The following is a 14,573-nucleotide window of genomic DNA, read 5'->3' on the forward strand; positions in this document are numbered from 1 at the left end:
ATTAGGCAGATTTAACTAACTCGAACAAATGGCCAAGCCCAACGCAACTTAGCTAGTGAAGGAAGCCTTCTCATCACTCGATGCAACTTTGTAGGTGGTTTCCAAAACAACGTACAGAGATGCTACTCTTCAAACACCCCCGCCATAAATTTTGTTTGATGAAGCTCATACTATCGAAAATATATCAAGCGCAACCAAGTGCATACCTGACCAAAGTTTTACCAACCTCCAGAATTTACATGAAGTTTTACTGGAGAGTTTTTTGTATCTACTGTGATTACCACTTATAATATTACTAGACTCAAGTTCTTGCTCTCTTTTCTCCTCCCTTTTCTCTCTCTCCCTCTCTCTTATATATCTCCTCTTCTCTTTCCACGTACCGCAGCGGTTATCTTGCGGTTCTGGTTCCGCTCTCCCTCTCTCCACGTTTCGCAGCAGTTCCAGAGCGGTTGGGATACCGCGGATATGATCCTGTGCAACCTGTCTTCCCATGCTATACCGCATCCGGTCCCTTTGTCACCACTAACCTCCTAGGTCATGTGTACGTCCTATACAGATGCCCTCTCTCGGCCCTATTGATGGTCCGCGACTGGCAATGGTGCCGAGAACTACTCTTTCTCTTTCCATACACCCTCTGCTGAATACTTCTTGTCTGACCCTCCCACTCTGTCCCCTTATCTCTTTCTCCCAGCACGTGTTCCACGTGCTTTCTCTGTACTGCCACCTGGAAATACGGCGAATACGGGCGACGCCTACCCTCGTATCTTCGATCTCTTCAAAAATCGAGATTACACGCGTCCCTATTCCTTTGGTTCTCTGTTGGTCAGTTACCATTTTGTCCCTGCCCCCTCAAATCCCGCTCAAATCTCTCTCCTCTCTCACAACCCTCAAAACCCTCAAAACAGTAAACCCTCACCATTTTTCTTTTCAACTTCACCTTCTTCAACCTCTTCCCGTGTTCACGCTGCGTCAATTTCTTGGCGAACCTCCCAAGACGCTTTTGGTTACGCCTCCATTGCTTTGGCCCTTCTTGCTGAGGTTTGTCTTAAATTGTTTTCCTTTCCTTTCCTCTCGTTATTTGTGCATTCATTGTTTATTTTGGGGGTTGCTTCCTCATTATCTTCTTTTCCTAGATTGCACATCTATCTTTTTCTGAATTTCCCTCCTTGCACTGTTTCCATTATGCCTTCATCGGAATGTGAGGTCATCTCCTCCACCCAATCCTCCGCCACCACATCAGGTAAATCTGGATCCTCTACCCCTAGATCTAGTTATCAATCCGCTGACAGATCTGAATCCCCGACTTCAAACTCTACCGATCCCACCGCTGTTCCATCTACTTCGGGTAGGACACCTTCTCTGCCATCATAGCCGTCCTACTACCGCAGACCCAATCTAGATGCCGTTAAAGCCGCTTACGACATTCCTGGTGACATTATTCTCGAACATGTGTCTGGCGTCACCCACTTTCCTCACTTAGTATCACCGCGCTCTGGTTATCTAGTAGCTACTGTAGGACAGATAGCAGCCGACTTACGTTTCCCTTTGACTCTCCTCGACGTCGAGGTCTGTAACCATTTCAACATTCCTCCGTGCCAGGGCATAGGTAACTTCTGGCGTGTTATGTATGCCGCCAACCACTACAATGAGACTCACTCCCCCAAAATACAACTCCGTGATATCCTTGCCCACTTCTATATAAAGAAAAGTACTAAACTGGGGAGTGTGAGATATCAATCATTCTGCACTCGTCCTCAAAAGAAATCTTTCCTTCTTCACATTACCACTTCTGACAAGGTGTGGCATCAGTACCCGTTGTATGTGTCCGATAATTTTTTATCCGCGGACCTCCCTCCGGAAGTTTCTCTGAGGCATCTCCATTTCCTAACAAGTGGTAAGTAAGCCGTTTTGAGTCGCGGTATTTATCTCTCACCTGTCTTTAATTTGTCTTTGTTCTTGGTGATGTAGGTTGGAGACCCGATTCAGCGATCCCGGATATACAACGGTGTTTACTCGAAATTTTCCAATCTCTCCGCGAACTTCGGGGAGTTCCGCGATTAGAAAGTCCTTGGCATTGATCCGAAAAAGCCACTCCTCTGTTACTTGACCCTTCTCTAAAAGACATTGGCAAATACCAAGGCCCCCTCTATCGTCTGCAGCCCCCCAAAGAAAGAAAGCCCAAACCATCCCCACCTCAAAAAAGAAAACGCCGTCTTACAAGTCTTTCAACTATACCAAAAAAATCTCCCATTCACGAGCTGTTGCTCAACGTGCCGCTGCTACTAAAAACAAGACTACTACCGCGGACACCCTTTCCCTCTTCCTACTCTCGTGTGGCTGAGTGGGAGGACGATTTTGCTCCTACTACCGCTCCCCCTTCTGCCACCGCCATGGATGTGAACAAGTACAAGCTTTGGGACAACGACTCTGATGGGGATGCTCCTGTTGACGTGTCAAACAAAAGCCCTCCCACCAAAAGGGCTAAAACTTCTGCCGCTGTTCCTCCCCCAACTATTGGCCGCAATGAACCTCCGCGGTCTGTGATATCTTCACGCCGCCCTAGACAGGATTCTTCTTCGATGGTCCTTTAACCTCTGGGCCTGTCGAGGTGTGGCATCCCAAGTTCAAGGCTAGGGACCGCGATGTGACTACCCGAGATTCGGCTTTGGAAAATCCAGCCGTTGCCGCCTCCTTATTTTTCAGCTCTCACCTACCTCGGGATCAAGCTTATGGAGATGCTGGTACCGTTGCTTCTCACCGGGCCTCCATTTACACTGGATGGGAAAAGGTATGATTTATTGTCTATAATATCTCTCCATTCTTTGTGCTACTCTTATACCCCCTACGTCTCTGCAGCTGAGTCTAGACATCGGCTATGTGCTGCGTGGCCTGACCAGCACCGTGGAGAACTTGGACGCGGCAAAGCAGGAGATACACGGCCTTGATGGCTGGAAATCAAGGTACGCCAAGCCGGAGAAGGAGAGGGACGAGTTGCGGATCAAGGCAGTCAAGCTTCATAAGGAGCTCCAGGTAGCTGAGGACAGACACCGCGATTACGTAGCGGGTGTCAATTCAAAAATGGAAAGCCTCCGAGAGACGGAGAGGCTTGCCACCCAAGCTGCTGTGGATAAGGCTGTCCAAGAGGCCGCGGATCGATTCCGGGGGCTTGCTACGAAAAAGATCTCACGCGAACTGCAACAACAACTTGATCAGCTTAGCGCTGCCGGCCGACTGCTTCCACCGCCTCCTCTTGTTGTAGAGACACCGTCCCTTGTAGAACCAACTGTGCAGTCTGAAGCCGTTGAGACGCCTACCACTGGTGTTACGACTCCCATCACCAGCGCGGTCCCTTCTCCAGTACAGGCGAATGAAGATGCCAGCATCCCAGTCAGTGAAGATGAAAATACTTCTCCTGAAGAACCGACTACTGATCCTCAGTAGTAACACATGTCGGCTTACTTTCTTTGCAGATGGCCTTGGTTTTGTAATAATTAAACAATTATCTTTGTGTTTGTGAGGAACAATGGCTTTTGTAGCTAGTACTTTTGTGCTCCTTTTGCATTGTAATTCACTATCCGTCGTGTTTCGATTACGACGTATTTTAACTTCGTTATGCATGGAGCCATTGATCAATATTTTACTTTGACTTAATCCCTTTTCATTTGCATCTCCAAACTCTGTTAGTTGGACATTAGCTATGATTGTCCCTTGTTATTTGGACGCACTGTTGGCGAAGGGCTCTCTTCCTCCTGCATTTACTATTTGTATAGTTTTTAAACAAGTTAGGGTTGCCCCCAGTTCGATTCGGACAAACAAATCCAAGCGAAGGCTCTTTCCCCGCCTCACTTTGGTAGCTGTGAAGCAAGTTAGGGTTGCCCCCAGTTTGATTCGGACAACAGTCCGCGAAGGGCTCGTCCCCCCCGCGCTCGCTCTGTATAGCTGTGAAGCTAGTCAGGGTTGCCCCCAGTTTGATTGGACTTACAGTCCGCGAAGGGCTCGTCCCCCCCGCTGTCTTCGAACGGCTGTCACTACACCATAATAGCCATTTTGTAACAGTGCAAATTTTCAATAGGTAAATGATATAATCATTCGCGATCAAGATATGATTATATCCGTTACTTACTACAACAAGTGTTACTTAAAATCTTGAATTAATATTTAATAATGTTTTTACGGTTATTTTGGGATATGCTAACATTTATATCCGTTAGAAAAGGAAACAAATATGCATAATAAATTGAAAAATAAAAAAAAAATATCACAAGCGGGCAAATTTGGTAATGCGGTCACATTTCCCCCTTCTTTTTTCTTATTTTTTTCGGTTAACAATTAGAAAAGGAATTATAATCTCGCCTCTTTTTTGATGCGACGAAAAAAAAAAAACACTCTCTCTCTCTCTCTCGAAGAACCCTAGTTTCTATTAGATCTTCTACGATTTCTCATTCTCGAATTTAACCAAGTCAATCTCTTCATAGATTCTTGATTTAAAAAGGTTAGTTTTTGTTGACTCTCTCTCTCTCTCTACTCTTGGTTGTTTGTATAACTTATGGATGTAGTCCCAATTTCCAATGATTATAGGATTTGTCTCTGTAAACACATAATGCTCCGCTTACCACATACACCTAACAAACTTCATTAGGATCTGTTTTAGGTGAGGGTCACGGTCGCTATCTGAGAGGGCATTCTCATCATCGTTATTTCATTCTTGGTGATGAAAAAATAGTTGTAGAGATTAAGATTTATATAGTTTTGGCTTTGCTGCAAATAATGCGATAGTGATCGATGATTTCGAGCATCTGCAAACTCCAAAGGTCTTGTTTTATTGATGGTCTCCTTGTTCTCCGTGTTTTGGTTATGGTTTGCTTCCCCTTTACTTGGAGACCCGAGAGAGTTTTGAGTTAGGGCCTTAGCTGGTATCTTTGATATTGTTCGACGATTTAAACTTAATGCAAGCTTAAGTCAGAATTTATAAAAGCAATATGTTTGTTTGCAAATTGCAAACGTGGCATACTTTATTTGGTTAAATAAGAAATCAATCATTTACTCTCTAAGGAAGCCCATATGCATCCACACTCATTACAAACTGAAGCCTTAAAATCAATTATCCACCCCTTCTTCCTCTACCTAACAATTGGGAGATCGAGATCTGTTTGCTTTTCATTGATGACTCTTTCTCTTACGAAGATTCACCAGTTGTGAAGGCACTATAATCTGGAAATGGCTTTGATAAATCTGGAAATGGCTTTGATAAATTCTTTGAAGAGTATTATTCCTTAGTTCTATAATAAACATGTCTGTATTTAGGATTGAATGGACTTATTTACTTGTTTTTATTGAGTTTTTTATTTTACGCATGTAAAGTGTATATTATTTATATTTATGATGCCGCTTCTTTCTTGTTTTTTGTTTATACATAGTTGGAAAACTAGCTAATTGGTATTTATGTTGACTATTATTTTCCCTGGTTTCTAAATATAGTATAGAATGTCAGAACCAATAGACAAAGAATGGATGAGTGAAAACGAAAGAGGCGGCGTAGTCTATTCATTGGGAGTTGAGGTTTTTCTTAAATTTGCATTGTGGAAGTTGGGCGGGAAGAAGTGTCCTTGTCCGTGCAAGAAGTGTCGGAATAGGTATTGGTTGACTTATAAAGAGGTTGGATACCATTTAATCTCAAAAGGTATAGAGAAGTCCTATCGTGTATGGACTTTACACGGTGAGGGCTTATCTAACGCTGCTGTTCATCCTCCATTGGTTGCAAATATTGGGGAAAAAACCTCGGTTGATGATGGGTTTGAGATGGGGGACACCGAGGAAGAAACCATTGGGGATGTCGGGATTGGGATGGGAAATTTTGTTGACTCTGCTTTTAGATTACACGGTGATGCGGTGACAGGTGATGGCAGTTTGGGAATTGAATTTGATGAACCTTATGTTCCTGAACCAGACTTAGGAAAGAGGTATTACGATTATAAGAAAAAAAGCAACTGAAAAATTGTATCCTACATGTGAGGGTCCCGAGACAACTCTCTCAAAGACTTGTAGAACTTCATAATGTAAAGAAGGAATTTGGTTGGTCCGAACTGGTATGACAAGATTTTATCCTTGTTGAGGCGATGGTTGCCTAAAGGTAACACCTCCCCGAGAAATATCCGGTAATGAAGGAGATGTTGAAAGACTTAGGGATGAAGGCTACGTGCATTCATGCGTGTGAGAACAATTGTATCTTATATTGGAAGACGAACAAAGATTTGATGAGAATCCGAAGTGCCAAGCACCAAGGTTTAAAGTTAAGGAGGGGAGTAAAGGGAAGAAGAATTCCAAGGAGCCTAACAAGGTATTAAGACATTTTCCTTTAATTCCAAGACTCAAGCGGTTGTATACTATACCGTGGATAGCGCATGAGATGACATGGCATGCACGAGCAGAGACTTCTACGGCTTATATCGTCATCCAATTGATTCAGTCGATGGAAAATTTGTAAAGAAAAGTGGCCAAACTTTGCTAATGAGCAACATGAATGTTTGGCTTGCAATTGCAACCGATGGGTTTAATCCGCGTGGCATTCAGTCTACTAGTTATAGTTGTTGGCTTCATTATCACGTGCCTTTACAATCTCCCCCTTCTATGTGCATGAAAGCAGAGTTTCAGATGTTGTCTTTACTTATACCCGGTCCAAAGGCACCAAAAGGAGACATCGATGTTTTTCTTGAACCATTGTAATGCGATGAGTTGAAAGAGTTGTGGGAAGGAGTGCGGCTTATGACATGAACAAAGAAAAAACTTCAATTTGAAGGCTATGCTAATGTGGGGTATCCATGATTTGCCCGTATATGGAAACTTAGCGGGTCACGTAACACATGGTTACAAAGCTTGTCCTGTTTGTGGTGACAATACTTCTTCCATATATTTGAAGTCTAGTAGGAAAAATGTATACTTAGATTACCGTATATTCCTTAAAGGTAATCACCCGTTCAGGAACGGCAAGTACTTGGGACTAATGGGTAGCAAGAAAGAAGAGCGTAGAACTCCTCCTCAACGATTAAATGGCGATGTACTTTTGCAAACATTGAGTTATGTGAAGTATAAACCTGGTCAGAAGCGGAAGAGAGGTGGTCAAATTGTGGTTGACGACAATGAAGGTAATGAAGTTACATCGGCATGGTATAGAAAGTCCATATTATTTTTTCTTGTTTACTGGATCTATCACAAAGTTCGTCATGTTATTGATGTGATGCACATTGAAAAGAATGTTGCAGAGCACATACTAGACACAATCCTTAATAAGAAAGACAAATCGAAAGATACAAAAGTGCACGAGGATATGAGGGAACTTGGCATACACCGGGATCGCTGGATGCAAACCGACCACCGCAAAGTGGGAAACAAGTTAAACCTACACAAGACCGTTCTTCCTAGATAAGGCGGAGAAGATGGATTTCCTTAAAACTTTGAAAACTTTGAGGCTCCGCTTCAGGTTTTCATCTAATCTGAAGTAACATTGTCGATCTTGATCCGCTGGTTTGCTTGTAATGATGTCACCACGACTATCATGTGATTATGCAATATCTTTTGCCCTTGCTACTTCAACATGCTTTTTCCAACTCATCCCGATTTATGGAAAGCTCTTCATCGATAAGCTTATTTTTTAACCTTTTGTGTTCGAAAGTTGTAATTGAAAGAAATCCAAGATGCCAAGTACATGGTTGCAGAGCGTTGTGCGTCTTTGGAAAAGTACTTTCCACCATCATTTTTGATATTAGCATTCACCTTGTTGTGCATCTAGCCGATGAGGCATTGATGTGTGGACCCATTTCGAGATCGTTGGATGTATCCGTTTGAGCGTAAATAATTCTTCTTTCAATCCCAATTTTTTTCCTTGCTTTTAAATAAAATTAATAAATGCATTCATGGGTTTATCACTTAATTAGGTCAATGAAGGAGTGCAAAGATATACCCAGTAACAAACGATTTGTTGAAGGATCGATTGCAGAGTCGTATCTTGTCTCAGAGTCTGTTAGGTATGCAATGGAGTACATTCCAAATTCACAGCCCAAGAATCACAAAACCACTGGTCAAGTGTTTCTAGATGAAAATGATGAATATAGCGATGAGGGTTCTGTGCTTGAAGGTAAAGATGTAATTTTGTCGAAGGAGCAATTTGTACAAATCCGTAGATGGCTACTTTTCCGTTTGGAAGTCGATGGACTTGATGATCACTACAGGTGTTAGTTTTTGGCATGAATGTTTACTTCCCTATTAATAAATTCACACATATATACTAACTTCTTTGAATAAATTGTAGTGAGTATCGTGAGTCTTTGCAATCTAGTTCCCGAGGTAGCAGAAAAGGAATAGCAAAGACAGAAGTAGAGATACAAACAGATTTTATCGACTGGTTATATAATAAGGTCTTTGTTAATTAGGATAGTAAGTTATGCTTTTATGTTATTTTCACTTTTTGAATTGTGGTATGTTCTCTCTGTAGTTGTTGGAGAATGGCTTACACTTCATCCGAATTGTGGTTCTTTGCTAGAGGGCCATTGTTCAAAGCTAAAACTTTTCGAAAGTATCGCATCAATGGTTATGTATTTTCTACTAAGTCTCACGATGAAACCGTTCTTACGCAAGACTGTGGTGTTTGCATGAGTGCAATTACTACATTTACATCAAGTAGGAAAGATAAAAATCCTATCGATGCGTCTGCTAGGTGGTATGGAGTCATCAAACAGATACTAGAGGTGAATTACACAAATTTCAAGGAAGTGGTGTTTTATTGTGACTGGGTTAGGGTGGAAGATAAGACCAATGGATGTAAGCTATGCCCAGACTCTAACTTGGTGGTGGTAAATTTTAATCGGCTCAAGAGTTCCGACAAAATGTTAGATGAGCCGGCCATTTGTGCTAAAGAAGCCCATCAAGTGTTCTATTCAAGGGATTTGAAATATCCTGATTGGTGGGTGGTCATACATTCACCAAGGCGAATGACTAGCGAAGTGGACAAGCTAGAAGCACTAGAACCGTAAGACTTCCAATCTACTTTTCGCAGAGCAACCTCATTTGAGATCATGTTAGAACCACGCCGTTGATTGTAGTGTGCAATAATTTTGAAAATATGTTCAAATGCATGCCTTCCTTTTTGATGATCATCTTAAGATTTTCTAGTAGTTTGGAAAATTAATTTTGGATATTATGGTTACTTTGATAGTGCATATTCTTTTTATTTCTTTTCGCTCTTTTTGAATAATTGATTATGTCATATTTTAAGTGTTATGAAATCCTTAATAATTTATTTTCAAATGTTGTTGAAATTGTTAGGCTATTTTTAAATAATGGAATCAGGTGGTACAACTGCACACCCTAGTGCATCAGATGCCTCTTCTCCCACAGGTCAATGTACTTCTCAGTCATCCAAGAAGACACAATTAATGGGTCCCTCCGGGAAAGTGCTTGTTGAGTTATGGCCTAATGGCCAAATTGTTGGACAAAATGCAAGCAAGTTCAAAACTGCAATAGGGAACGAAGTGAGGCTTAATATCCCTATCAACACCAAGGATTGGAGACTAGTGGATGATGGCTTTAAGGATGCAATTTGGAAAGCCTTGACGGTAATTATTTTTATTTATTTATTTAATGTGTTAATTAAATAATCAACTTTACCATTTAGCTATCTTAATATATTGTTTCTTATCAACTGTACTCATGATAGGAGGAATTCGAATTTAATGTCGAAAACTTTGAAGCTCGTCCGTTGGTCGAGACAAAATTATTCTCAAAAACTTAGGACACGTAAAGTTTACATATAGGTCAAAGTTTTTGGAGAAAGCTGAAAACATTGAAGCAGCTAAAGGCAAACTGCCCACCCGCTATTAATCCAAAATTTTGGGTAGATTTTGTCGACTATGAGCTTCAAACTAAAGTAAAAGAAAGGAATCACGAAAAATGCGGCAAATAGGGCCATGAATACTATTGGTAGTACTAATGGTAGGAGAACCTTCTCCCAAAGGCATAATGATCCGGTACGCATTATCATTTTCTAAATTATTAAGCCTTTTGATTATGTATATAGATATGAATACTATTGTTGTCCTTTTTGAACCACTATTACTAAGCAATGATTATTTGCCTGTAGCAACAACAAAACCCTCAAGCAAAAATAACTCGAAGTTGATGATTGGCTTAAGGGCGTGAAACGCGATGATGGAACAGTTTTGGAAAGTGCTTTCGGGAAAAATATGTGAGTAGAAGTTTTATTGCTATCTATTTGATAACTTCAGTTTTGATTGCTACCGGGTATATTTTGGGCTATTTGATTGCCCTTTTTTTAAAAAAAACAAATAAATGCGGGATCAAGTGAAAGCAGTTAAAGAAAGAAGACTAGCATCCGGAGAGACCGACACGGGAGACATTGACTCCGTTGCATTGGTGAAGTACTTGGCAAGGATAAGAAGAACCGTGTTAAATGGAGTTTGGTTCTAATATCACTAGGAAGCAGCTACAACATGTTGCTATCATGGCGCTTTACTCAACCAAATGGCTACTACATCAGGTTGCAAAGGTTGAGGCCGATGTGGCTACATTTAAATCGAAGGTCGAGAGCGGACATATGTCCGAGGTCAAATCAATGCTCAAGGTCAGTTTTTTCTTGGCAATTCACGGTTAATGGTTAGAGTTAGTAATATGTAATCCACACTTTAAAATTATCATGTCATCATCTATACCCACACACGTTCTCTCGCTCAACAACAACTAGGCAATACTACCGTAATAATAATGTGACGACCAATGCGAACCACATATGGATGTGGCTACACCCGTAACTGAAATTGGTTCTAGTTCCGCTCAACGCCATTCTCCAGCAACCCCTCAGAACTTGACTCCTGCTTTTGGGTCGCTTGAACAGCCTAGAGTCACATTACTAGATAAGTTTGGTACAGAAGTTGCTAAAGGGTCTATTGATGTAAGTGCAAAAATTTGTCATGGCAGAATTCTGGTTGGTGGAGAGAGAGAGTGTATATTGATGAAGTAATGGTTCCCGATCTTTGCTGTTTATGATGGTCCACAAGATGGTAATGAAACTTTGAATGCTTGGCTTGAAGGAGGGTATATAGCTTGGCTTGATGGGCGATTGAAGTATGATTGATATTTGTAGGATTGATGTTTGTAGGTTTTAGACCTTTTGTGGATTTCTCTACTTTTTGCTCTTCCTGCTTTAGTTTAAGCTCAAGACATATTTTTATGTGGTTGTGGTTGCCATGACTTGGAACTTTTTGGGTGCGTTGTCATGCCTTGAAATTTTTATGTGGTTAGTCTTGGGTAGTTGTAATAATATAACAAACTCTTTAGTTGTCAAATCTTTTTATTGGTTTTATGTCGTGACTTGCCTTGTTGTAAACAAACCAAGGCCTTTTGTGTATTTAAGTTTCTGGTGCAGATGGCAGATGTCGAGATACTTGGAGCAATTAGTAGTCAGCCGGGGGATGCGTAAACCCATGGTTAGTTTTTGTTTATTTTCTTCTTCTTCTTTCTATTAGCTATTTTAATATGAAGTTCTTATTTTCATTTATATCACTAATAAATGTGTAATTTTTTGATGCATGTGAGGTTCATAATGTTGGAGAAATGCTGTTGAGTGTAAAGAGTAGGAACCGGGTTGCGTTTGCTTGGACTTTGGTTGCTTTGTGTTGTGGTTCTCATGGTTCACATATTTTGCATTCTCTTGGTATTCATATTGCCCACGGTATGAATTTCTTACTTTTATCCGTTTATAGTGTAGTACTTGAAATGAAACAATGCCTAAGAATTTAATCTAATGCACATCGAGCTCAAAATGTTAAATGTTGAAAAAAGATGCATCTTGAAGAAAAAATTGTTGAAGTACTTGATATGTAATAACATCATGTTTATCACAAGTTATGGAACTAATTGGAAAAGAACACGACTTTTATCTTTAATTACTTGGGTTAGTTATCCAATCTTTGATATGGAAGAATTGTAGGTTTTGTAAATGTGTTACGATGTCCGCTTATCTGATTTGTTGGTGTAGGATCATTTTTCATATATTGCATAACTCTTATGTGAAAGGTGGTCTTGCTTTGGGAGCTCTGTTGGGCCCGGGCGAGGTTAGTTTTGGTGTGCTAATTAATTTACTAGTTACAGTTTTCAACAAGACTGGATTTAGGTGCTGAAATTTGAAAGTAACGTGCTTAGATTGAGTCATTGACAGTTTTGGTGGTTTCATTTGCCGCAGACTTGCTTTTTGATGGTCTGTTAGCATTTGGCAAGGGTTCACCAAATATGAACTCTCTTGTGGGATTTGGATCTATTCTTTGCATTTCTTATAAGTGCGGTAAGGTTTCTTTGAAAAGTAGATTGTTTCTTATATAAATAGTTTTTTTGAGTGATTTGGTTTATCTGTTCCTTATAAGTTGTCTCTCCTAGTAGGTGTCATTGCTAAACCCTGGGCTTGGATGGGATGCATCATTCTTCGATGAACCGGTGACTTTTTATAATCTTAATCTTTTAAACTCCTGACTGGTTTCTTAATGTACTCATGTACTTGTTTGCATGCCCAATCTTAGTTAATCAACAAGAGTAACCTTAGAAGTATGAAAGTATTAGAGGCATGTTTTTTTTCCTTAGTTTCCATGGTCCACTCTTTGTGATATAAAACACCTATAGAAATCTAGATATAAGAAGCTTTCTTGATCGAATCAAATAGATGAGACACCGCTTTTGTTCTTCATTATATGCTATAGGAAGAGTGCATTACTAATATGCATCATATTATTAATCGATTGAACTTCGTTCATCGCTAATTTCACTACATTGTAATACGTTCTCCTTGCTAATCCTTGCCAATCGTTATACTTAACTTGTAGGTCCGATCTCGAGTGCGACTTAGATTTGAAGTAGTTACACTAAAATATATTGATAGGGAAAAGGTTTTGTTGAATATCACGAACAATATCAAAATATGTTCAAAACAATGAGACCGGAAAAACTTTTTTGCAGCTCCCAAATGGACAAATTGTCAACTACTCATGGCAATATTATGTATGAAAAAGATGAACAGTGTATCCCTTGAATATAGTTCTCAAGATAAGCTGTGGTTTTTTAGTATGCAGGTCATGCTTCTTGGTTTTGTTCTTCTTGGGCCCGCTCTTTGAAGAAAAAAAGCGAGACTTAGTGCTTCTAGTGACATGAATGAACTCTTAGTAAGTGCAACTATTTTTCAGACTTTAATTAATAGCATTCTAATAAAAATATAGATTTCTCTATGTGTCCGAGTTTGAGAACTAACTCTGAATTTTCTGCAAATACTAGTATCTTCTCAATCACGATTAGTGATTACCTCGTTGAAGGTGACCTATCTGGCGATCTTCAGACTTTCGGTTCGATTCAATCTGCATAGAAGTTCCCTCCTGATGATGATGCTTGGCGTCGGAGATTCAGTCTTAGTTTTACACGGGAAACCATTCCCAGAGATGTGAGCCATTTAAGCAAGCTTTTACATTTCCTATGAGCTCTGACCATTTCTTCGTTGGCGGTGACTTGCTTATGTGTACTATAACCGTCTTTTGACTACCGACTTCGAGGGGAAAGGTTATGGCGGGCGAGAGGTGTTGTTGATGAGTCTATGCTTACGGAGAATCTCTTCACGTGTATAAAGAAAAGGGCTTTGCAGGTTTCAAATTGGAACGATGAAAATTGGGTATGCTTGGCGTAAAGCTTAGAGCTATCGACTTATTTACCACTACTAGGAATAGCTTCAATTTTCATGCGGTAATCTTTGAAGTGGCCTAATACCAAATCGAGACCTAGTGTGCTTATTAAGTATTAACGTCTGAGAAACTACTTTTATATACCTTATCCGGTAGTCCGTTATTAAACTTGCTTTACGGAGGATGGATTTTGGCGTTGTTTGAAAGAAATGCAATTGTTTCTTACCGGGATGGTCCTCTACGGATTGAAGCCACTACAACCGGTTCAATGTCAACAATTCGAAAATTGTACGCATGGTAAGTACGCTTCTCAATCATTGATGTCTGAAGTTTGAACTACCTGTTTACTAAGTACTAGAGCATGCTATTCCTGTTAACTCATGGTTATGGATTCGTCAAGTTCAGAATGCTTAAATGTTTGCGTATCCAGATTTATAATATCATGGTAAACCACATGATATGCTATACTTTGTTTCAACACTTTCCCGACTTGAAGACGCATGGGATAATTATTAAATATTTATCTACAAAATGGAAACCTCCAGAGGGGAAGCGGGGGCAGATGATAGTGGGTCTCTCCCCTGCAGTAAAATTATTAAATTAAGGGTTTAGAGAACAACATGCTAGATCTTAGCCCACCACACTAACCTACTCATAGTTTCTTCAGTTCTCACAACCCGATGAAAAGTTTCTTAAGAAATTTTGTAATGTTTCTCTCACTTTTTTCAGTTCTTGCCAGGCTTTGTCAAATAAGTGGTGATATCGTGGGAGAAGTTATGGGAATTGCAAATGTGCACCCCTGAAACTGATGGGGGAACACTTGAGAGAGCAATAACAGGCGAGCAGTGA

General features: G+C 40.3%; 1 protein-coding gene and 2 long non-coding RNA genes across 3 annotated transcripts; all 3 read left to right on the forward strand.

The window, feature by feature from the left end:
* Nucleotides 1–2,390: 2,390 nt before the first annotated feature.
* LOC147523283 (uncharacterized) lies at nucleotides 2,391–3,633 on the forward strand. The gene is made up of 3 exons (XM_086570279.1): nucleotides 2,391–2,444; nucleotides 2,564–2,788; nucleotides 2,857–3,633. Exons 1-3 carry the CDS (start codon nucleotides 2,391–2,393, stop codon nucleotides 3,439–3,441), a joined length of 864 nt encoding a protein of 287 aa, XP_086426405.1. The 3' UTR covers nucleotides 3,442–3,633.
* Nucleotides 3,634–4,453: 820 nt separating this feature from the next.
* On the forward strand, nucleotides 4,454–9,762 carry LOC147523284 (uncharacterized). The gene is made up of 3 exons (XR_015196246.1): nucleotides 4,454–4,492; nucleotides 9,319–9,608; nucleotides 9,710–9,762. It is a non-coding gene; the product is annotated as an uncharacterized LOC147523284 (long non-coding RNA).
* Nucleotides 9,763–12,248: 2,486 nt separating this feature from the next.
* Nucleotides 12,249–13,163, forward strand: LOC147523285 (uncharacterized). The gene is made up of 3 exons (XR_015196247.1): nucleotides 12,249–12,349; nucleotides 12,445–12,498; nucleotides 13,121–13,163. It is a non-coding gene; the product is annotated as an uncharacterized LOC147523285 (long non-coding RNA).
* The last annotated feature ends 1,410 nt before the right edge of the window (nucleotides 13,164–14,573 follow it).

This window comes from Coptis chinensis, chromosome 1 (genome assembly GCF_015680905.1).
Source record: "Coptis chinensis isolate HL-2020 chromosome 1, ASM1568090v1, whole genome shotgun sequence".
NCBI lineage: Eukaryota > Viridiplantae > Streptophyta > Magnoliopsida > Ranunculales > Ranunculaceae > Coptis > Coptis chinensis.

What these genes read in the sequence shown, in the direction of transcription:
- LOC147523283 (XM_086570279.1), top strand. Translation starts at nt 2,391, where the DNA reads ATGGATGTGAACAAGTACAAGCTTTGGGACAACGACTCTGATGGGGAT. An exon ending in ACTCTGATGGGGATGCTCCT is followed by an intron (nt 2,445 to 2,563) that starts GTTGACGTGTCA and finishes ACGCCGCCCTAG; the next exon opens with ACAGGATTCTTCTTCGATGG. An exon ending in TTTACACTGGATGGGAAAAG is followed by an intron (nt 2,789 to 2,856) that starts GTATGATTTATT and finishes ACGTCTCTGCAG; the next exon opens with CTGAGTCTAGACATCGGCTA.